The following is a 21,068-nucleotide window of genomic DNA, read 5'->3' as shown; positions in this document are numbered from 1 at the left end:
CCGCTGTTGCTTCCGCGGAAGCCAGAAATTCCTCAGATGCACTCCATACGGTCGATTTAGCTGCGTGATTGCCTGACTGCCCACGGTTAGGCTTAGGTTGGCTGATAACTGCACCGAGATGTCACTGACCCAGGCCAAGACCCCGGCAGCCATAGAGATGATCCATGCGGGATCGAGGAGAAACCAAACGAGCTCCTAGGTTGCAGCTTCAGAAAATACAGATAGAAGATCGCCGCTCATAAAACCAGCATACGTTTTCATGTCCGCCAGTTCTCCCAACTCGCGCCTTCAAGCATTTGCGTCCATTGGCTTTCTGTAGGAGTCATGCCTGACATTCCCCCAACAACCTCTATGTTTTCAGGAGAGCCTTGGTTAAGGGGGTAGTCCCAAGCTGCGGGCATGGCGAAAGGATTCTCTGATCCAGTGAGACCGCCGGCGTTACCGCCGTCAGGAGCAAAGTAATTAACGGACGACGATACCTCTGCGAGGTAGGATTGATTGTCCGAAGGCATCGCCATGTTTCTCACAGACGGGTCAACAGACGAATTCGGATGTATATTGGAAGCGGTCGTGGACGAACGCTGATGCTTTTGCGGCGAAGGATAATCAGCTCCCGAAACCCCGTAAGAGGTATTCGAAGACGAGTTTTGTGTCGATGGAGTGGGGTGATCCGAAGAAGGCTGATTACGGTCACTGACGCTCATATCAGATGAGACATCCATATCCCCGTTTATCCTGTAACCGATTGTTTCCATACTGGGACTGGAATTCCCAGAAGCCTGCCGACGGACTGGAAGTTCCATGCCACTTAAGCCAAGACTCGTATTGAACTGCTGTATTCCAAGTTGCTTTTGACGATTAGGGATAGCCGAGGGGTTAATTCCGGATTGACCATATGATCCTGGATTATCTAGGAGTGTCTCTCCTGACAATGGGCTCTCGACGGTCGACCCGGACTTTTGGGACTGCTGAGAGTTCTCAAATGGCACGAGTGGCGAGCATCCTCCGGCACTGCCTGACGCGTTTGACTATAGTTTAAGGAATCAGCACATGTGCCGTATGGATAACGGAAACTTCAACCAGCAAGGTGATACATACCTTCCCCTTCATACCACAGCTCGTCTTAACTGCTATATCAGGTGTCTCCATGATCGTCCCACCGAGGTCGACTTTGAGTTGAATCAAGAACGATTCCGTCAAAGGATTCATATGCTTAATAGCATTGAGCGCTGAAAGCAGGAAGTGCAGGGTCGATCGAACTGTCTGATCGTTGGGGCGCGATTTAAGATATTGCACAAAGACACGGGAGGCAACATAGAGGGGGAAGCAGATAAAGGTATTCATCTAAGAATCATCAGTAAAAGCCCCCAAAGACCACAGGCTTCAAAGAACTTACCGTAGATAAATCAGTATGGCTTATCATCTTCATTATGCTTGCTACCTGGTCGGCAGCGATGATACATCTTCGTTTACTTTCTGCTGCAATCTGGCTCGGCATCTGATTCTTGTCTGCCTTGAAAATGGCAGCCTGATGGAGGCAGACCGTTGATGTATGGATACACATGTTGCAGAAGACGATGTTCGGATCGTTGATGCCAGCAGGTAACCGAAGATGGGCTGGTAGTGACAAGGCAGTATTTAGGATGATGTTATCGTATGCTCTGTGCCGCTTCCAAAATTCCCCATTAAGATCATGATCATTGTCGTTGGGCTCTGGACGATGCAAATGCATGAGGTGACGGCCAAAGAAAGAGGCCGTCACTATAACACCAGCAAATGGCGACATGTTCGCAAGACCTTCGCCGGCGACGACCTCGGAAAGGGAGGGTGTCTTTTCTGGGCGTCCGTGGATATATGCGTCCTCCGAAGCAGGAAGATTCGTCAAAATCTGCAGTAAATGGTTAGCTCCACCCCCTTTGACAAAGAAAAATAGAAGAAGACTTTGCGTGACTGACATCTCTTTCGTCCAGCATCATGGGCCATCCAGTACCGATACTCGCATATCGGTCTTGGCAGAATGCTAACCAGAACGCCCTCCTTCTTTCCTCTCTTTCTGTCCAGTCCCGAGGCGGTCCTATGCACTGTTTCGTGTCGAGACCAGTTCCATCCAAGCGATGCAAGCCAGTCATCAATGACAACCTGGAAGCCTTACCAGCGCTTGCCCACGCTCGAGGAAAGAATAGCATCTTGAATTCATATGCGGCAATCAGGGACCATGCCTGTGAATAAGCAACAGTCGTTATCGCTTCTCCTTGGCCCTTCATTTCATCTGCTTCAGCGTACTTCCGCGCCCGCTGATAAAAATGCTCCTGCAAGAAAGAATATTTGCTCGATACTGATGCGGCGTGACACCACATGATATAACGTAAGCACACTGGAGGCCGCGTATGAGGTGCTAGATTCATAGCAGCTAAATATCGCGGTCGGTGTATAATTGGTGAAGAGGGATGGACCTTGTCAAAGTAGATTTGATGCCTGTTGGTTCTGTCGTTAGAAGCTATACCCCAGGGGCCAAGCGCCATAGTAAATAAATCAGCGGAGCACATACAGCTCATCAATCACGTCTTGCGCAGGCAACGGCTCCTCCAGGCCAAGACTGATCATTTCCCAGGAGAAATCTCCATTGAAGCCCATGTTTTCTCCCGCCAGACCTGTTGGGCCAGACTGGGTCTGTCCGAACGTCCCAGCAAGCGACGGCATCGAATTTGGGATGTTATCCGAAAACATAGACATATCAGGCATCCCTGGCATCGGGTCACTTGGTATCGATGTGTCATTGAAGGTGCTGCTCTGCTGGGGATTCGGCGCAGAAGCCCGTGGTGGCTCTGGATCCTGGCTCTTCAATAACGTCTCAACCTGGGCTTTATATCGTAAAGAGTTATCAGCCGCAACATTCTCTTCGGAAGTCCAGCGCTGGAATTCAACCCACCTAAACGAGCTTCTAGCTGCTTCACATATCCACGCTTTGGGCCGCTCTTCTTGCGCACCTCATCATACGCGCAGTCATGACCTAATCTCGAGCAAGTGCCACAACTAGGCTTCTTGCCATCGCATCTAAGTTTTCTCTTCCTGCAAACAACACATGCGATGCGCTTAGGACGAGGGACTGAGTTCCCATCTCCTTCACCCTGGGCTGCGCCGGTGTTCTCTGATGTTTGCGACTGGTACGTATCGGTGGCGGGTAGACCCTGAGATAGGTCGTTGAAAAACTGATCTGAAGAGGGGTTTGCAACCTCCATGACTATGAGAATGATGCCTGGATCTCTGTGAAGCGGTCCTTGGGTCGCGTGGGTGATGTCCCGTACGCCGTGGCGGGCGCAGCGAGGAATGGCTTTTGGTATCGACTCGAGATGCGGGGAAGAATCGAACAAGGACCGGGGGATCTTGAAGGTCTCTAAAGTGATAGAAACCTCCGGCGTAACGCCTGGTCGCGAGCGGAAAAAAAAAGACGCCCAGACCCTCTCGATTCTGATCTGAAGCGTCGTGCGTGTCGTAAGGTGTTGCCTCAGCCTAGAAGCACGGAGAGGCCGAACCCAAATTGTCGGCTCGCAGAATGGCGCGCTAGCGATGGACACTGGCTGGTCTATCGACGTTGGAGAATCCTGGAACCGGTAGAGAGCTCATAAGGTCTTCTGCGATCGTCAGGTACACAACGCTGGATTTCGACTGACGTTGGCGATAAGGAGAAGACAGCCCGTAGCTTTGACAGCTTTTTAGGCTATCTGATAATGATGTCCGACTCCCTATTTCGATCCACTCTGCCGCTAGATGGCCTAGAACCCCAACACCGGCGCTCCAAGGCTAAAATGTATGGGAATCCGAAGTACAAGGGAGGACTTGATCCAGTAGAGTATAACAGAGATTCCAATACTCCGTAGTTAAACTACCATAGTCAAATTGTGCGTAATTAACTAGTTAGTTAGTTACAGAGTTAACGCTTAGTAATCCGAGCGGGTGACCACATGTCGAGGACGCTTAGTTATCTATACTTGGACCACGAAGGCGATTCTTTACATCCAGTTAATACCTAGAGCAAGTGTGCAGTTGAACGCGACGGCATAGTGCTTGACCCCATATGGCGATTCAGAAGCCCAACCAAGCTCTCGACAAAATGCAGAGCCAATCCGTCAGATCTTCGAAGTGGGTTATGGTAAATTTGCAGGCTTAAACAACCAAGTAGTGTTCATACGGCATTCCCATTCGTCTATTTTCCTCGATGTGCTGGTCCGTAGTATACAAATTAAATCGGCAAATAATAAATGCATGAGGGAAGAGACATGAGACGACGGTATCAAAGAACCGAGGATAACCGGCGGTGGATATACCGAAGTAGTAGATGAAGTTGCCCCCAAGATTTGGCGAACTATAATACAGAGAACATTACGCCTGTGGACCCGATTGCAAACTGCAAATAGGCGGGTGGCGCACTTGATGCGTGCCAAATGCAGAAGGCTGGAGGAAAGTACAGAAAGCTTAGTTGTAGCCTCTGCGACGCTTGCCCTGGTTGCGAGGGCGAGGAACAACCACGGCCTTGTTGATCTTCCACTTCGGACGGGTCTTGTAACCAGATTTTGCCTATGAATTGTGTAAGTAATACATAGCAAATGAAAGGATGCCATAATAGAACATACCGGTAAACCCCAGGGACTCTTGGGATCGACATTTCCCTTGGACTTTCCTCGTCCACCACCATGAGGATGATCGGCTGCGTTCATTGCAAGACCACGAACAGTCGGTCGGATGTTGAGCCATCGTGATCGTCCAGCCTTTCCGATCTGGGTATACTGGTAGTTGGGGTTGCTAGCAACGCCAATGGTTGCGCAGCAGTCCTTGTGGATGAGTCTGACTTCACCACTCTGGAGACGGATCGTAATGTGTTGCATCGCACGCTCGAGCTTTTGCTTCTCTCGCTGGGTCATGGGTTTCTTCTCCTCTGTCTGACCCTCCGCGTCACCTTCGACGGCGTCGTCCTTCTGCGGAGACTCTTCACCCTTGGCAACGACGGTTGCGAAAGTGCCAGCGCTTCGACATAGCTGTCCTCCTTTGCCAGGTCTCAATCCCACGTTGAAGATCAGAGTTCCAATGGGAATCATGTGCAATGGCAGACAGTTACCTCTCCATGCGGTTCTCGCGGCGAGCACACCGGGATCAACGACACCACCCATACTCTTCCAGAGATCCTCTGGGATACCCGACATGTAGCTCTGCACAACATCGCCCGCTCTCATTCCTTCTGCGGCCAAGATGTAACTTAGCTGGTTTGTGTCTTTGCTTCTCACCAAGGCGATATGTGCGGTTCGTCCGGGGTCATGTTCGATCCGCTCCACGACATGCGGACCCGGTGCTCTCCGCTCGAAATCGACGATACGGATTCTTCGCTTGTGACCTCCTCCGCGATGTCTCACGGTGACTTTTCCTGTGTTATTGCGACCACCTTTTGCCTGACCTCTTTTGGGGAATGTCAGCTTGTGCACCGGTCGTCCTTTCCAAAGATGGTCGTTGATCGGTCTCCTCAAATGTCTGATACCAGGCGTCCGCGGAGTGTAGGTTCGTAGCTGGACACCGGCCTCATCTCGGGTTGGGGGCGGAGCGAATGCGATGCTGGGGTCAAAGCTGGCGGACGAGGATGATTCACCAGCCGGGGGAGGATTGCTTTCTTGGATGACCGAGGAATACGGCCTGGAAGCGACTAAGGACAGTGCCCGATAGGGTAGCTGGATGGCCCTCAGGGCCAACCGAGGCTGAAGCATGGCCGTGTCGGGAGACTGGAACAAAGGACAGGCCTTTGTGTACGAAGTTGTCTCGCCGAATCTGGAGAATCAATTGAGGTGATACCAGATCTATGAACCTTGGATCATGGCCCACTGATCCGATATAAATCAATCCAAGACGTCTTTCGTTCCCCGACGTGCCAGCGTTAGTGAGTGGCCAGCCGTTGCTCAGTCTGGCGTTCAGAAAAAGTGTCTTGGGACCGAGATCACGGGTGTGGCTAGTGAGAAAGTCATGTGACTTCGACTGTGCCCAGCCACAGAGGCTGAGTCCCTTACAAGTTACACGTCGCCCGTGACCGTGCGTTACCCGTGACCCGTGAACCCGTGACGCTTCCATCAACGCCAACACGTCCAGCGCGAGTTGTTGCCCGGCAACGCTTTGTTTTTTTCTCCCTCGCGGGTCCACAAGCGCGCTCTGGCAGCACGTCTCTCGCTTCTCGGGCAGCCCTGACGCCGTCGACCGGTATCTACGTTGAAATTCTCCCCAGACGACGTTTCCCTCTTGTATTTAATTTATCCCCCCAGCTGGCTTTCTTGTCTTGCACCTCGAATCATCTCCCGATTGCTCTCCCAAATTGGCTCTTACCTCTTCTCTGTGCATACTCCCTTCAACATCCCTCATCCCCCAGCAGAGAGTATCGTGGCATTGCGTCCCAGGCCAGATTCTTCGCTGGCCCAGTGCGCATCATAGCTCTGTATTATTGTACAGTCAGCATTTCTAGCTTGTCTACGGCTCTGCTTGGCTGTTGTGCCGTGGGGCATCCTCAGCCTGACGCCAGGTGCCGCGCTAGGAGAGGGCCAAACATCGCCGTGCCCTGCCAACTCGAACCTCTTTAATTAATCCAACCACCATCCTCGCGAACACCTGCTGCTGGCCTTCACGGTCTTTTGCTTGACCACTTTGTCCATGCCTGCTTTGCTTCACCATTGATACCCATTGCGCACCTTTGAGATTTCTCAAAAACCTCTGTTTGAAGCCAACTTCGCGTCGTTGCAGCTTCGTTCACGTCCTGATCCACCACTGGTCATCCACGTCAACAGAGCCTTTGGATGCTCTCGATCTGCCATTCAGCACTTTCCACGATCGAATTCCTCTGCTGCACGTAGCATTGCCCTCTCAACGCTCACAAGGGAACACCCGCTCGTCGATTGGCCACATTTTCACGCGTGGTACGTGCACTCGTTCTCTGGTATTTGATCCACGTTAATCTTGAACGGAATGTGCAGCAACAGGTCACTCTAACGGAACCTTGACGATTTCTGAACGGCTTCTGAGCCTACTTCTTCACCTGTCCCCTTCCAGTTCTTTTTTTAACGCGTCCCTGTAATCTCTGAGGGCCGACAACAATGCCTCCGGTAAGCCATTGATTGATGTCTCCCCTGAACAGTCGACATGTCTACCTCATCGATTGAGTCACCACATAGCGTGTCTAACTCATCATTGACCATATCTCAGGCACGAAGTCTGCGTACGCGCGCAATCACCAACGAAAACGATGAGAATGGCGCCTCGACGCGTCTGACCAGAGCCAAGGCTGCTGCTCTTTCAGCGCCAGAAGTTCAGATTACCCAGCCAGCAAAGAAGCCCCTTCAGAGCAAGAAGGCTACCACGACCACAACGGCCACTGGCACTCAGAGGAGACGAGCTGCCCTTGGAGATGTTAGCAACGTGACCAAGACTGAAAACGCAGATGTCAAAGATACGAAGGATGCGAAGAAGGCAACCACCAAGACTGGCCTGGCCTCTAAGGTCACCGGCCATGCAGGAGGCGTCCAGAAACTGAGCCGCACCAACACCTCGCGGACCGCTCTCGGTACCCGCGATGTCAACAGCAAGAAGGCCGCCGTCCCTGAGCCGAAGCGCCCGGGAAGTGGCTCGGGTGTGATGGGTAGCACGCAAATGAAGAGAACCTCTAGCCAGAAGTCGGTTAAGGAAGAAACTTCCCATGCGGAGGAGCCTCCTCGCAAGAAGGTTGATGTCGAGAAGGCTGTCGTGGAAAAGGCAGCTACCGCTATCAAGGAGGATGTCGTTGCTGAGGCAGAGGTGGGCAAGGAAGAGTACATCGACGTGCCCCAGAACCTGGATGAAGAAGATCTGGATGACCCTCTCATGGTTGCAGAGTATGTTGTCGAGATCTTTGATTACATGAGGGATCTGGAGCTGGAGACTTTGCCCAACCCTGACTACATTGAACACCAACCGGACCTGGAGTGGAAGATGCGAGGCATCCTTGTCGACTGGCTGATCGAAGTGCACACGCGTTTCCGTCTGCTGCCCGAGACCCTCTTCCTGGCGGTCAACATCATCGACCGCTTCCTCTCCGCCGAGGTCGTCGCTCTCGACCGTCTTCAGCTGGTTGGCGTCACTGCCATGTTCATCGCCTCCAAGTACGAGGAGGTGCTCTCACCCCATGTTGCCAACTTCAGCCACGTTGCCGATGAGACCTTCTCAGACAAGGAGATCCTGGACGCTGAGCGACACGTTCTTGCCACTCTGGACTACAACATGAGCTACCCCAACCCAATGAACTTCCTGCGTAGAATCTCCAAGGCAGACAACTACGACATCCAAACGAGAACACTGGGAAAGTATCTCATGGAGATCAGCCTGTTGGACCACAGATTCATGGAGTACCGTCAAAGCCATGTTGCTGCTGCTGCCATGTACCTCGCGCGCTTGATCCTCGACCGGGGCGCATGGGTAAGTGACGAACATTCAACCGGACCCCATTTATGACTGAGCTAATCGTGATCTAGGATGCAACTCTCGCGCATTACGCCGGTTATACCGAAGAAGAGATCCTGCCTGTCTTCCGACTGATGATTGACTACCTTCACCGTCCCGTGGCTCACGAGGCCTTCTTCAAGAAGTACGCCAGCAAGAAGTTCCTCAAAGGTAAATAGTCATAGATGTCCTCCTTCTCTGAAGCTTTACTAACGCGTGTTAGCCTCTATCCTCACCCGTCAATGGGCGAAGAAGTACCAGCATCTATACATCAAGAGCTCGCTCACGGAGGGCTACAGCTATAAGAAGTCTGCCCAATAGTTTCGAGGGGCTCGTGACTATTGTACCCTTCCCAGAGACAACTGAGGAAATGGATTTTCATTATGCCTGTTGCCCTTTGCTCATATTTTTTCTGACGGCTGATGGGAGTATCTATTGCATATGGGATGACGGCATTGTTGCGTTCTTCTGGGTTTTGGTTTTGGTTTCATTGTTTACTGGCAGCGATGGGTTCTCGTGCTGTTTCACCCTTCTCCACTTGTCTGCTGTGGTTGCTTTTGCTCTTTTACATTCTGATCATTCTCATTTCTGTGACCTACCCGTGTTCCTGGCGTCGGATGTTCTACGGTTGGGAATAATTTTTTCATTACGGCTGCAGCACCTTTTTGATATTGATGCCTTTCTTCCTCATGGGTTCATCTGGCACCGTTTCGTCGCGTAGCCCTTTCATATTCTTGTCTTACGTGGAAATTGCTATGCAGTCTCCTGCACACATAACGAGCATAAGCGCTACTCAAGAGGGACTTTGTGGAGTCGGGTTGCCTGCTGGATGGCTAATTCCTTGCAGCACACCCCAAATGGCTCATGGAGCCTGGATGATATGGAAATAGGTGTTTCGTGGGCAAAGCAAGTACAGGGTAACGGCCGAGGCTGGAGGTAAAATAATGTGTAGCAAATCTTGCAATTCTGTTAGAGTTCTACCTTGAACAATTTCTTGAACCTTTGGTGTTGTTTAGAATTACTTGGCCTGTTCGTCCAATAATCTCTTAGATGTCTACTTAGATGATCTGAATCCGTGCAGTTTGTCGAAGGCGCTGTCAGCGGCAACACCCGAACCTCGGTACCCCGACCTGCATCCAATCGTGTCCGCAAGAACATCCCACTCTCTCTCTCTTTTTGAAGATAGTGAGTGGCCATCTACAGCTATCTACTGTGTTGGTCCATATCTGTGAGATTTTCTTTCTGCATTCTAATTATATGTGTAACGACACCGATGCATCAATCTTAATTCATCTTGTTCGGACCCCGTATCCTGACGTGCAGGTTAGCTAATTAGCTACCTCTTGCCTTCCAATCTGTTCTCGTCTAATTTACTTTCCCTTGAGAATCTAGAGAACAAGGACGCATGAAGCAGAGATATTGGTTGAAAAACGATCCCTTCCAGGCAGCCTTCTGAGACACCATCGAGGGTGACAACTCTGATCCAAAGGGATCTAATCTTGAAGACCAAATAGTACTCCGTACATCGGCATAGAATCCATTTGTCTTCCAACATCAACACTATGATATCTCATCCAACGACCTCTTCATCATGTCCCTTTTGCAAAATCTCATCTTCATATCCTCCTATCGCCCCTTCTTCATTCCTCTCTGACAGATCATCATCGTCGTCGTCTAAAACAGCATCACCTTCGACCAGCTCAGAAGGACAGGCTCATTTAGTCCTGTCGACCAGGCACGTTCTCGCATTTCTAGATATCATGCCCTTGACAAGGGGACACCTGTTGCTCATCACGAGAGGGCATCACGAAAAGTTAGGTGAGGTCGGGGTGCAAGATGGTCAGGAGGTGGGTTCTTAAGATTTTCTTCTTGTTGTATTCATAGTTCTTTTTGATGCATATGTTTCGGGGTTCTCTTTATCTGTTGAATTTCCATGAATATTTTATTTGCCTGCTGATATCCACTGTCGTTATTGCAGCTCGGGAAGTGGCTACCTATCATCTCAAGGGTCGTGACCAGGACGGTGCTGGGCAAGGATGCACCAGAGTCTGATATGCACTGGAACGTTGTACAGAATAACGGTGAGTATTTTCTTTTTTCTTTTTTTTTTTTTCTTCTTGGGCTTCTTCTGAAGTCCTGTTTTGTTTATTTATCTACACCTTGATATGGATAGGTCCTACACTTCTTTTTCTCGAACTTTTCTTTTGAATTCTCTATGGAGTATGGAGTTAGATGTCTACATGTTTTATTTGCTCATATCCATCACTCTTCCCAACAGGCGCACGAGCAGCCCAGCTCGTTCCCCACGTTCATTTCCATGTAATTCCACGACCAAATACCGACGTGGTTCCTACCGGCACCAAGATGAGTTGGGTGATGTTCGGCCGGGGGCAAAGAGACGACCTCGACGATGAAGAAGGCGAGCAGCTCGCCCAGGCCATGAGAGAAGAACTAGCCAGGGAGGTCATTCGCATCAAGGAATCCGAGGGGATAGACCTCGATATAGATTCTAAGCCAGAGCAGAAAGGAAGAAGTCAGGTGAAGTTGTGAAGTTACAGAGTTTCTATTTTCTTTTGTCACGTTTGGATAGCGTTTATATAAACGGATATTTTGCGTGGTGTCATCACTTTTTCATGTCTCGCAGCGCGGGAGGCGCATTGATAACGCTTCATGTATGTACTCACTCGGACATTCTATCGAGATGCAATCGTCCCTGAAAGCCCTTTTTTTTCTATTCCCATGTGATCCATTGATATGCCTTCTAGTCCTGGGTTTGAGCAGGTGTCTTAGTGTCCCTCTTGGAATTTTTCATAAAGTACTAGGAGTAAGTCAGTCAGTTTCGATATCTTTCCCGGACATAATACAAGTGTTCCAATTCATTCAAACTTACCTTTCTCCTGAACGCGTTAAGATCATCAGCACTAACTCCATTCGGGTTATCCTGTCTTTGGCGTATGAATTTATTCTCAGCGACGACCCCCTCCGGTAGTCTGCTGTATGTGATAAGTCTCCTCGACCCTGTACAGCAGATAATGAGTTAGTTCTGCAGGAAGTAATAGTGTATACCACAGTAATATACTGACAGTTATTGAATGGCTGCACGCAGACACTGACGACTTCTAGGTTCGGATGTGTTGGGATTTCGAGTTCGATATCTTCGTCACTGGCGGTGGGCATCCACATGGAGAGTCGACCCCCGACAACGAGAGTTCGAGATGCGAAATTGAGTATGTCCCTAAGCATTGCTTCGAAGCCGTACGGTCTTTTCGGAGCGATGTAACCGGGTTTTCTGTACCAAGTGTTAGATCTTCATGGAACTTTATCATGCAGTGTCAAGACAGCATACAGATGAGCCGGAACACCGTCTACAAAAATCTCATCCTTCCTCCCATCTCGAAGACCCAACACTCTTAGTCCTTCACGGACGCCGTACGGAGGATCGCACACGATCCCGTCCAGGAGCGGCACGTCGCGGAGGGGGGTATTGGTCAGGTCAGAGGTGAAAGTATCCAAAAACCGACTCTCCAGACCATACTGCTGGAAATTGAGCATCAAGGCCATCGGTTTGCCCTTGGACATTTCCTCCTTCCCCCTGAAACTCCGTGGATCGATATCCGATCCCAGCGTCAAAGCACCATAATGAGCGGCCGCAACGCAGAAACTGCCCGTCCCTACGAACGGGTCAAAGAATACTTTCCCCGGTGCCGCGAGAGCCATATTCGCAGTAACCAGACTCAACTCCGCATCCATGGAAGTCGTACTGATATAGCGTCTCTTCTTAAGATCATACTTCGCCACCAGATCCCGACTCCCAGATGCGATCCATCTGCCGAAATAGATCTTTTCCAGCTGTCCTATTTGCATAGACTGCGTCGTCTGATCTTGATCTGATGAGACTGCTCCCGGGTTAGTTCGCGCAATCTCCAAATCAGAAGTATGCTCTTCAAGCACCCAGAAATCCTCATCCGGATCCTTCATCCGGATTGGTCCATCGAAGCCTAAATAAGCAAAGGATTGGATGATATCCCGCTTCTCGCGCTGACTGCGCTTGAGAGCATAACTGTCGACTGTGAAGCGGAACGAAACATCGTTGAACGCCGCCCAGCGGTCCGAGGTCCGCCTGCGGACATCGGCGTGCAGTTCGTCATACGTCGTGCCCTGGCCCCAGATTTCGATGATGTCCTTCGCGAGGACACTTCTCTCAATGAGGGCTCGTGCCGCTCTCTCATCTTGGACCTTGACGACGGCGTATGGTGACTATGAAGGGGGACGTATTAGCGCTGCGTTGATCAAATGCGCAGAAAAGACGAAAAGCTCATGATGAACATATGGAAATTATCAACCAACATACGAACTGATCATATGAAAGAAACTCAACATCCACCCCCGCAAGAGTCGCCAGCGCCTGTATCTCCGGGCGTCGGAATGTCTCGTGCGCTTGCGCGAAGCGGATAAGATATTCCATTTCTGGAGGGTGACGCCAACCTGGAAAAAAAAAGTCCTGTCGCTTTTTCTTTTTCTCCTGTCTAGAGTCGTGTATATTGCTTTTTTTTATTTTATTTTTTCCTGTTTCTTGACGTGATTATTTTTTAGGATATGATGATTCGATTCGTTGCCTGAGGTAGTGGGGTTGTGAGTACGTTCGGGTCTGATTTGCAGATTTTTTGGTTCACGGTGGGATAATTTTATATTTTTGCAAAATCTTGATGAGGTTTCCCGCGCAGCCCAGCCGTATATACTTTATTTCGACAAATATTTATCACGACTTATGACCGGAAAATGCTATAATTTCAATTTCATGACCTGTTGAATGCATTAACGAATAGAAAATTTAGACTCTACCTGAGAATACCTATACTGATGTCTGCATAAACCATTATGAGAACTGATTACTAGCCCCTTTCTGCCGAATTGTTGATACATGATTCTGTAATCTGCCATGGTAATCTGCTTGAAGCACAATAATCCCCAAATCTGCAGCCCACAGTCTTAGCACAAACTCAGGTACGCCCTGTTATCGAAGTCAAACCGACATGAGCAACTGAACTGATATGCTACCACCAACTCCACCGCTATGCGCCTACAACCTTGAAAATATATCGTGAATCATAACCTTCCTCCTTCACAACCTCTACTCTTTCGTTCTCGGGTATCATTTCATGTTTCAAGTCCCATCCAGCCCGGCGGCAGAGTTCGGATACCACAACGTCGCAGTCTCCTAACATGTCTATATCAAAACCAATATGAGAAACAGGCTTGAGAGAGTCAGTATGATAGTCGAACGGTATAGTATCTTAGGTATCACTCACTGTTCGTGATATGTATAGTTGAGGAACATCGCGCGGCAAGATACCGGGCACCTCCGCGACCGGGGCCACCTTGAGCGATGTTCCGATGACAATGACTAGATCCGCTTTGTCGCGGTCATGATGGATCAAACGACGGCCGAACTCGTCTGGCAGATCCTCCCCGAAGAAGGTAATATCGGGCTAGCGCGTGCTTAGCAAGAGTACTCGAATCATGGAGATAAGAGTCTGGAAACCAACCTTCATGATGCCTGGAGTTGGGATGTCATATTCATCAGAACTGCTCTCCGACGAGTTCTTTTTACGGTCCTTCTGAGAACCGTTCGAGCTTCTCTTTCGTTTCATGCCCTGCGGTCTCAACGTATCCCGTGCGAGCTGTTCTTTACAAGCCACGCACTCAGGTATTTCTCCTCTCTTGATCTCGTCGGCAATGGATTCTCCCGAGACTTTGTGTCCACATTTCATACAGGTGGCGGTAGCAAATGAACCATGACACTGGACAATCTTCTCTGGAAGCACGCCAGCATTTGCTTCGATATTATCAATGTTCTGGGTATAGTTGGTAAGCAACTTTCCCTGGTCCTGGAGCAGACGGATGAAGGCATGAGTGGGGGAGAACTTCTTCTCATTCGGAAGGATATCCTTCGCAACAGAGAAGAAGATGCTGGGGTCCTCGCGGAAGAGATGGATGTCAAAGACCTCCTGAGGGTCACTGAGACCAAGATGCTCAAGCCTCGCGTATAAGCCAGTGCCCTTGGAACGGAAATCAGGGATTCCGAGACTGGTAGAAATCTAACATGTCACGTTAGCAATGTGACTTCGACATGAAAAGCGTAAAGGAATCCTACTCCAGCTCCAGTGATCACAATGATATTGTTGGATTTCTTGAGCAACTCAACAGCATCCTCGATAGTATTGTACTGCGGAAGCTTCTGCCTCTTGGAGAACTCACGCGATATGGCGATGGCAAGAAGTGGGTGAAATGCCTCATCAGGGGCATCCTCGAGGAAGGCTGGCGGTATTATCCCAAAGGCAGTGCAGAGCTTCTTGGCGGAGATAGTCCCCTTTCCCAGAGTATCCTCAACAAAAGCTACTTTCCCCAGCTCATGCAGACGTTTGCGATACGCGATTGCTTCCTCCAGAGTACATGCATCAGGCACTGGAAGTCAAGTTAGCCGCGACGGATCACATAGACCCAAGACCTAGGTATCAAGGTTCCGTACCTCCATCACGGAGCTGCTCGTCCTGAACAATCTGCAAAGAATCCTCGTAAAGGGACTCTGTTTCCCATTCCTCCCCAGAAGCCTCGCTATCAGTATCAGGTTCAGAATGTGACGTGTTGTCCCCCTCTGGGCGCGTCTCTGGGTGAACAGCCCGTTTCAGTTCCTGATCGCCGGACGCCATATCAGCGACTTCCGGCTCGACCACAGGCGTCTTCAACGATGAGCTCTCCCCACCTGGTGCTGAAACCAAGTCCATTGTGAAAAGGAAGAGCGGACGCCCCCAGCGAGCAGAATAACACAGCGCTAGCTCACATTGGTCCTTGCCGCTTTCTTTGACTTGTTCTCATGCTCTATGGTCATCTCCGGGTGGCCGCACGGATAATCAATTTACCCGAACGTGTTCCGGTCTCGCCAATGATGGGTTAACTAGATCTCAGGATTTACTGAATACCTTATCTACAGAAGAGTGGCGAACAAAATTACTTTTGAAATACTCTTGAGGCAATCAGTGTCTATAGTGATAGGGAACTACTGACGATGTGCGCTGCGAATCATGCTGTTGGCATAGAGCTCTAGCATACTTCCTTTTCTGGAAGTATGTAGCGATAGATCTGATAAATATAAACGGTCCTCTATTGGTATCACTGACAAAAACCCATTCCCAATTACGAAAGAAAATCAATGCATGCAATGCTTTTGTTAAGAGTCCGCCATTTCGTGATCCTCATCCTCGTCCTCATCCGACACTACTTCGATCTCCTCTTCCTCCCAGTCACCATCTTCCATTGCAGCCAGAGGATTCTCTGCATCGCTTTCATCATCCATGTCCTCCCCTAGTTCCTTGTTCAGTTCTTCAACCAGCTCAAGTGCATGCTCCTTGAGTCTCACGTCCTCATAGTCGATGAGATCGTATAACTTCAAGCTCTGCTTCAGCCATTCGCGGCTGGCGACGAGGGAAGCATGTCGTCTTTCAGCGGGTGATTCCTCCGCGTCCGCAGGTGCCGGAGGCTGTTCTTTTTCTGCCAGCAAATGGAGACACCATCCGCCAAGGTACCACGCCTCGACACTGTGGTCGTCCTCCAGGATCAGACGCTCGAGGACTTCTAGCGCTTCAAGTTCCATTTGAACCTCCATCAAAAGCCGCGAAAGACTGATCCGTGTAGGGAAATCTGGGACTTTGGGGTCCTCCGGAGCCAGATCCTTCCAATATCCTAAACTTCTAGAGAGTGCTGCTCGGGCATCGTCCACCCGCAATTGTGATATCCGAACGGATGCCAGAGTCTGTAGACACTCCGGTGCCTCTGGAGCGACGAAGAGGGCCTCGGTTACGAGCGACTCAGATCTGCTCTCTGCGTCATCTTCCCACCTAGTCATTGTCAGTTTTGGTTCGAGGCTTGACGTGAACATCCAAGACGTACGAAAGATCAGTCATGTAGATTTCCACAACAGCACAGAGGGCATTTGCCAACTTCCGCTTCTTCTCTTCGGCCAGAGCAATTTCCTCCGCTTTACCGCTCTGCTCTAACGACTGGATAATCTGTCTGAGAGCGGAGACACCTCTTTCGTACCACCGAACACTGTCCTTTCCACCTTCTTCGCTCAGTTGAGCAAGCCATAGAAATTTCTCTGCTCCGCCGCCTTGTGATTCAGGTATCTTTCCCTCAGGATCTATATCCACCGCGAGCTTGAAGTATTGTCGCGCCGCATCAATCTCTCCCAGTTCAACGTTCACCTCCCCGATCAAATTCAGAGCTGAAAGGGCATTGGGCGAATTGGCGGGCACAAGATTCAGTGCTCGCTCGACTAAAGGAAGAGCAGCCTCGGCCTGACCAGTCTGAAGGAGAACGGTCGCCTGGTCGAGTAGAGTGGCGGGGTCCTCGTTCAGCTTTTGTTTCGACTGTAGTGAAGCTCCGGCGCTGAGAACGGACTTTTCGCGGGACTTTGGAGACTTTTTATTGCTCGGCTTTGTCTTGCCCATGGCTAATTTTTTTTCGTCGTTTTTCTCTTGCCGAATAAATCTGTATATATCCTTCTGCGATCAGGGATGAATTAAACAAAGAAGAAAGATAAAGGACAATATGACAGGCCAGAGTTGTTCATTCAAAATCTGACCGAAATAGACGGGACCTCGAATACGGAGCCAAATTTTTGGATACTCGAGTTTGTGTAGTTTGCACGGGTCACAGCGATTAGCCATGCGACGCACCGCAGAACGTGAATGAAGCCCGCAGACAGGATTGACGTCTAAAGTCATATACTCTTTTCTTGAATTCCAGGGAAATTTGTTTTCCTTCTAATTTTCATATCTTTCGGTCTTCTTGGGCCTTTGCCGGAATTCCCTACCCCGCGTCAAAGATCAAACTCCGAAACCCCTCCATACCGCTGGCGGGGACATGAAGGATGGGTCGCGATGATCAGGTCGAAGAGCGCGAGGTGCTCAGCTCTATTTTTCCAGATGAGATTACAGGTACACTGCCATCTTGATAGTAGTTTGGGCCAATTTAGTCGTAGGTCTACTAACACTATGGATTAATCAGATATATCCGACACATCATACCGGATATTGATCACTCTCGATCCTCCAGAGAACTATGACACCGAAGCAGAACCGCCAATCCTGTTTTTACAGGTCTCATACCCAGAGGAATATCCGGATGTAGCTCCAGATCTCGAAATCTCTGCTCCACCTAATGCTTCTAAACATCCCCTTCTTGACTTGCAAGAGGACCGCGCGCGTCTGCTCGAGACCCTACAGCCTACCATCGAAGAAAACTTAGGGATGGCGATGGTTTTCACTCTGGTCAGCGCCCTCAAGGAAAGTGCTGAGCAGCTGATGGCTGAACGTGCGAATGCTGTCCAAGCGAAGAGAGAGATGGAGATCGCCCAGGCGGAAGAGGAGGAAAACCGCAAATTCCAGGGCACTCTTGTGACCAGAGAAAGGTTTTTGGAGTGGAAAGAAAAGTTCACGAAGGAAATGGAGGAGGAGGAACAGCGAAAATTGGAGGAGAAGGAAGCAGAGGAGAAGAAAAAGAAGCCATCTGCACGAGAAGAGAAGAAACTCACCGGCAGGCAACTATGGGAGACAGGTCTGGCTGGAAAGGGCGACTATGATGAGGAAGACGAGGAGGATATTCCAGCAGCGATGGAGAGGATGAAAGTAACCGCCTGATTTGGAGCTACTGGGTGATTTATGTCATCGTTTTCCGAGCAAGTTCGCAAATTTTCTTATTCGAGAAGATGCAATATTCAAATTCACTGGTATTATTGTGCAACATATATTACCCACAATGCTACATGAGGGCGCATTTAATTTAGCAGAAGGGTATCCGTGCCTTTAGAGCACACCCGCAGCGATTGACTAGGGGCTCACTCGCAACTAGTCACGGATATGCGGCAGGGACGGTATACGAGTATATGAATACAGACTCGTGAACCCCCCGCCCCTCCCAGCAGCTCGCGGCGAGGACATCTTTAGCCACGGTCTGTTTCCTCCGAGAACACTGCCGAACATGGACTGTAGCTACAGCAAGATACTAGGCCACAATCCACGCGCCTTTTGCTCATTACCTGTAGAGCAATCCCACGATTGTTTCCCCTCAACTTCCGACGGACACGGCATGTTATTCAATCCCCGGAATATCGACTAATATGGCCGTAGTTTCGAGGTGTGTCCCTTCACTTGTTAGGATGACTCAGCCAAGATGTGGTCCTCGTCTATCAGAACAGAACCCATCTTAACTGCCTGCAGAGTTGCGACTAGGGTCGTAAATGAGATCGTTATACTGGGATGCCTTCAAGAGGCATTCGTGTCTTGGAAGGTGACCAGACGATCCTCCAAGTACAACGTGAGGTCTCCCATGCATATTGCACCAGCCTAGCTGACTGGTTGGAATCGCCGAACCCGCACTAGATGGTGTTCCTAATACTACCCTAGTGCATCAAGACGTCTGCGTCTCATCAGAAGACTCAGACCGTTCAAGCGACCTGGCCTTCCTTTCCATTTCTCTCTGCTTTTCTTCTTTTGCCGCCAACTCTCTTTCAGCTAGCACGACGTTCCACATTGCTTCTGCGAGCAACCTGTTCTTGTTATCAGATTCTTTGATCTTTTGGATAACTTCTTTATGTGCATTTCGGATCTCAGTCGTCCAAGACTCTGGCTCTTTTTGTCCTGTTATAGAGTCCCAGTGGTCTTCGTCTTGTGCCACAAGCAATTCCTCCTCCAGCCTGTCTCGACGGACGATCCTCTTCCATCGATTATCAAGCTTGCTCCTTATGACCCCGCTGAGGTTCTTGGGCTGCGGTTTCTTGATCCGCAGGAACGGGACATCACCCCGAGCGCTGACAAGGACAGGTACTCGACGCCGCCCGCTCACAACGGCTCTTGGGCGCGACAAGATGGGCGTAGCATCCGGATGTCGCAGAGCAGTTGCTTCCTGGTGCCGTCTATTTGCTTCCTTCTTCTTCTCTTTCTTAGATAGAGGTTTGACTGGCTGTGCTTCCGTTAATGCCCGTTGTTCAGAGCTGTTGCGTAAACGTAGGGCACGCCCCTCGGAGAGAAGAGCTGAAAGTCGGGAGATGCCTTCATTTTTGCCTTGAGAAGCGGAATGTAATAGATCCAGCGCCTTTACATTGAATTCCAGCCTAGTTAGTCCGCGATCATGGACAACTTTTACCGTTGGAAGGGGATGTACCTCGTAACCAGCCTTCAGGGCGTTGGCTGTCTGAGACGGACTCTGAAGGTTTTTGTATCTGTGGAATTTGTGTCTTATGAGATGATTGACCGTACGCGATTCGGGAAAGGTCGAGGGTAATCTTGTACTTTGACGGAGGAGAGCCCGGTAGAGCGCAAGGCCTGCGAGGAAGCGACTCGTTAGATTAGCCCTGGGGTCTGCGATCTAGGTAAGGTCAAGCTCAGGATGCTGAGACTCACAGGCAAACCGGTGCACCCCCGAGTGCTTTGGGAATACTACTTTATGCATCTGAAGATTATTAGGTCGGAAATAGTAACATTGTTGGCGGACGTGACCACAGCTCCGAAGCTTCTCCGCATATCTTAGTCCCAATCACGTGATTGATATCATGAATTTGTAGTCAGTTCGGTCTATTCATCTATGACATATGTCTAAAGATTAGACAGTTTACGTTATAGAAATATAGAATTTATTTATGAAGCCACCGGAGATATACGCTCCAAAGCAACAAAACCAACGCCAATGCTTCCCGGTGATGCAGACTTATACATGCTCTTCAATATCAACAAGAAATTCAGAAACAGCCGAGTTAGGACTCCGGCTGCTCACCTTATGAGCCATATATTCGATAAACGAGTCTAGAACGTCGTTCCTTCCGGGGGCTGCGGAAGCTTCTTGTGCTGCGGCAGAGCCATGTATCTAAAATCTCGATATTAGCCAGAGCGTGGCGGCGAGACAATTATCAAGCCATACCGTCTAAGTTCAAGAAGAATAGTCTCCATGGTATATTCTCTCTTCCACTGCGCAAGGCAGGGCAACTTTGATGGGTCCACCTGTTGATTGTCAGATATATGTTCCGCACGCCGGGGAGTTTTGTGGACACTAGTACCTTTCCAGTTCGTGGATCTACGCACGGAAGGTTCACCTTTGAAACGAACTGTATCGTAGGAGGGTTATCAGGGTAGTCGTCTCCGCAGTGGAGGTTGACACTGTATATCCGGTTCTCGTGCACGCTCTGCTTGTCCTCAGTACTTTGCTTCCACGAAGATAGGTACAAGTAGGAAACCGACGTGCGGAGGTCCGAGAATGGTCCCGTTCCAGTTCGTCATCATCAGATCGTCGCCATCAGCCAGACCGTAAGAGCATGCCTCTGCCAAATTCAAAATTGTAAATCAGTCATTGATACCCCCGCGGCGGAACATTGAATATACCAACCCGCTCCTTGGCCCTTCTCGCCCTTCTCTAGCTCCTCGAGAAGCCTGAAATTGCGAGGAACCTTGGCCGACATAATGACTAAAGGTAAGAAACTGGTTCAGCAAAAGAAAGGTTCACAGGTTAGTTGTGGAAGCGGC

General features: G+C 49.8%; 11 protein-coding genes across 11 annotated transcripts; 4 read left to right on the top strand and 7 right to left on the bottom strand.

The window, feature by feature from the left end:
• Window positions 1-257: 257 nt before the first annotated feature.
• C8Q69DRAFT_503000 (C6 transcription factor Prf) lies at window positions 258-3,239 on the bottom strand (the record flags this gene model as incomplete). Its single annotated transcript, XM_028632448.1, has 6 exons — window positions 258-1,028; window positions 1,099-1,344; window positions 1,397-1,888; window positions 1,956-2,475; window positions 2,549-2,861; window positions 2,930-3,239. The coding sequence occupies 6 exons, from the start codon at window positions 3,237-3,239 to the stop codon at window positions 258-260; spliced, it is 2,652 nt and encodes an 883-aa protein (XP_028489118.1).
• A 1,234-nt stretch (window positions 3,240-4,473) lies between these two features.
• C8Q69DRAFT_502999 (50S ribosomal protein L2) lies at window positions 4,474-5,750 on the bottom strand (the record flags this gene model as incomplete). Its single annotated transcript, XM_028632447.1, has 2 exons — window positions 4,474-4,575; window positions 4,632-5,750. 2 exons carry the CDS (start codon window positions 5,748-5,750, stop codon window positions 4,474-4,476), a joined length of 1,221 nt encoding a protein of 406 aa, XP_028489117.1.
• Window positions 5,751-7,164: 1,414 nt separating this feature from the next.
• On the top strand, window positions 7,165-8,817 carry C8Q69DRAFT_502998 (G2/M-specific cyclin NimE; the record flags this gene model as incomplete). Its single annotated transcript, XM_028632446.1, has 3 exons — window positions 7,165-8,472; window positions 8,529-8,667; window positions 8,720-8,817. 3 exons carry the CDS (start codon window positions 7,165-7,167, stop codon window positions 8,815-8,817), a joined length of 1,545 nt encoding a protein of 514 aa, XP_028489116.1.
• On the top strand, window positions 8,772-9,341 carry C8Q69DRAFT_26769 (hypothetical protein). The gene has a single exon (XM_028626761.1). It carries the CDS (start codon window positions 8,867-8,869, stop codon window positions 9,215-9,217), a length of 351 nt encoding a protein of 116 aa, XP_028489115.1. The 5' UTR covers window positions 8,772-8,866; the 3' UTR covers window positions 9,218-9,341.
• Window positions 9,342-9,640: 299 nt separating this feature from the next.
• On the top strand, window positions 9,641-11,383 carry C8Q69DRAFT_26707 (HIT domain protein). Its single transcript, XM_028626757.1, has 4 exons — window positions 9,641-9,819; window positions 9,889-10,343; window positions 10,475-10,577; window positions 10,775-11,383. The coding sequence occupies exons 2-4, from the start codon at window positions 10,059-10,061 to the stop codon at window positions 11,044-11,046; spliced, it is 660 nt and encodes a 219-aa protein (XP_028489114.1). The 5' UTR covers window positions 9,641-9,819; window positions 9,889-10,058; the 3' UTR covers window positions 11,047-11,383.
• Window positions 11,152-13,271, bottom strand: C8Q69DRAFT_26703 (RNA methylase family protein). Its single transcript, XM_028626756.1, has 5 exons — window positions 12,848-13,271; window positions 11,843-12,753; window positions 11,580-11,785; window positions 11,387-11,514; window positions 11,152-11,314 (listed from the first exon to the last, which is right to left on the bottom strand). Exons 1-5 carry the CDS (start codon window positions 12,959-12,961, stop codon window positions 11,258-11,260), a joined length of 1,416 nt encoding a protein of 471 aa, XP_028489113.1. The 5' UTR covers window positions 12,962-13,271; the 3' UTR covers window positions 11,152-11,257.
• Window positions 13,272-13,284: 13 nt separating this feature from the next.
• Window positions 13,285-15,364, bottom strand: C8Q69DRAFT_451270 (chromatin regulatory protein sir2). The gene is made up of 5 exons (XM_028629481.1): window positions 15,026-15,364; window positions 14,651-14,961; window positions 14,043-14,594; window positions 13,806-13,985; window positions 13,285-13,751 (listed from the first exon to the last, which is right to left on the bottom strand). The coding sequence occupies exons 1-5, from the start codon at window positions 15,279-15,281 to the stop codon at window positions 13,569-13,571; spliced, it is 1,482 nt and encodes a 493-aa protein (XP_028489112.1). The 5' UTR covers window positions 15,282-15,364; the 3' UTR covers window positions 13,285-13,568.
• On the bottom strand, window positions 15,365-17,142 carry C8Q69DRAFT_451269 (hypothetical protein). The gene is made up of 2 exons (XM_028629480.1): window positions 16,444-17,142; window positions 15,365-16,391 (listed from the first exon to the last, which is right to left on the bottom strand). The coding sequence occupies exons 1-2, from the start codon at window positions 17,001-17,003 to the stop codon at window positions 15,725-15,727; spliced, it is 1,227 nt and encodes a 408-aa protein (XP_028489111.1). The 5' UTR covers window positions 17,004-17,142; the 3' UTR covers window positions 15,365-15,724.
• Window positions 17,143-17,425: 283 nt separating this feature from the next.
• Window positions 17,426-18,194, top strand: C8Q69DRAFT_395324 (RWD domain-containing protein; the record flags this gene model as incomplete). Its single annotated transcript, XM_028627688.1, has 2 exons — window positions 17,426-17,492; window positions 17,563-18,194. The coding sequence occupies 2 exons, from the start codon at window positions 17,426-17,428 to the stop codon at window positions 18,192-18,194; spliced, it is 699 nt and encodes a 232-aa protein (XP_028489110.1).
• A 739-nt stretch (window positions 18,195-18,933) lies between these two features.
• On the bottom strand, window positions 18,934-20,504 carry C8Q69DRAFT_26606 (hypothetical protein). The gene is made up of 3 exons (XM_028626742.1): window positions 19,956-20,504; window positions 19,717-19,877; window positions 18,934-19,647 (listed from the first exon to the last, which is right to left on the bottom strand). Exons 1-3 carry the CDS (start codon window positions 20,002-20,004, stop codon window positions 18,964-18,966), a joined length of 894 nt encoding a protein of 297 aa, XP_028489109.1. The 5' UTR covers window positions 20,005-20,504; the 3' UTR covers window positions 18,934-18,963.
• C8Q69DRAFT_502991 (putative ubiquitin conjugating enzyme) lies at window positions 20,355-21,004 on the bottom strand (the record flags this gene model as incomplete). Its single annotated transcript, XM_028632445.1, has 5 exons — window positions 20,355-20,415; window positions 20,470-20,549; window positions 20,606-20,731; window positions 20,787-20,866; window positions 20,932-21,004. 5 exons carry the CDS (start codon window positions 21,002-21,004, stop codon window positions 20,355-20,357), a joined length of 420 nt encoding a protein of 139 aa, XP_028489108.1.
• Between the last annotated feature and the right edge of the window lie 64 nt (window positions 21,005-21,068).

This window comes from Paecilomyces variotii, assembly GCF_004022145.1.
Source record: "Paecilomyces variotii strain CBS 101075 chromosome Unknown C8Q69scaffold_1, whole genome shotgun sequence".
NCBI lineage: Eukaryota > Fungi > Ascomycota > Eurotiomycetes > Eurotiales > Thermoascaceae > Paecilomyces > Paecilomyces variotii.
This window is presented reverse-complemented; position numbering and strand designations above follow the sequence as displayed.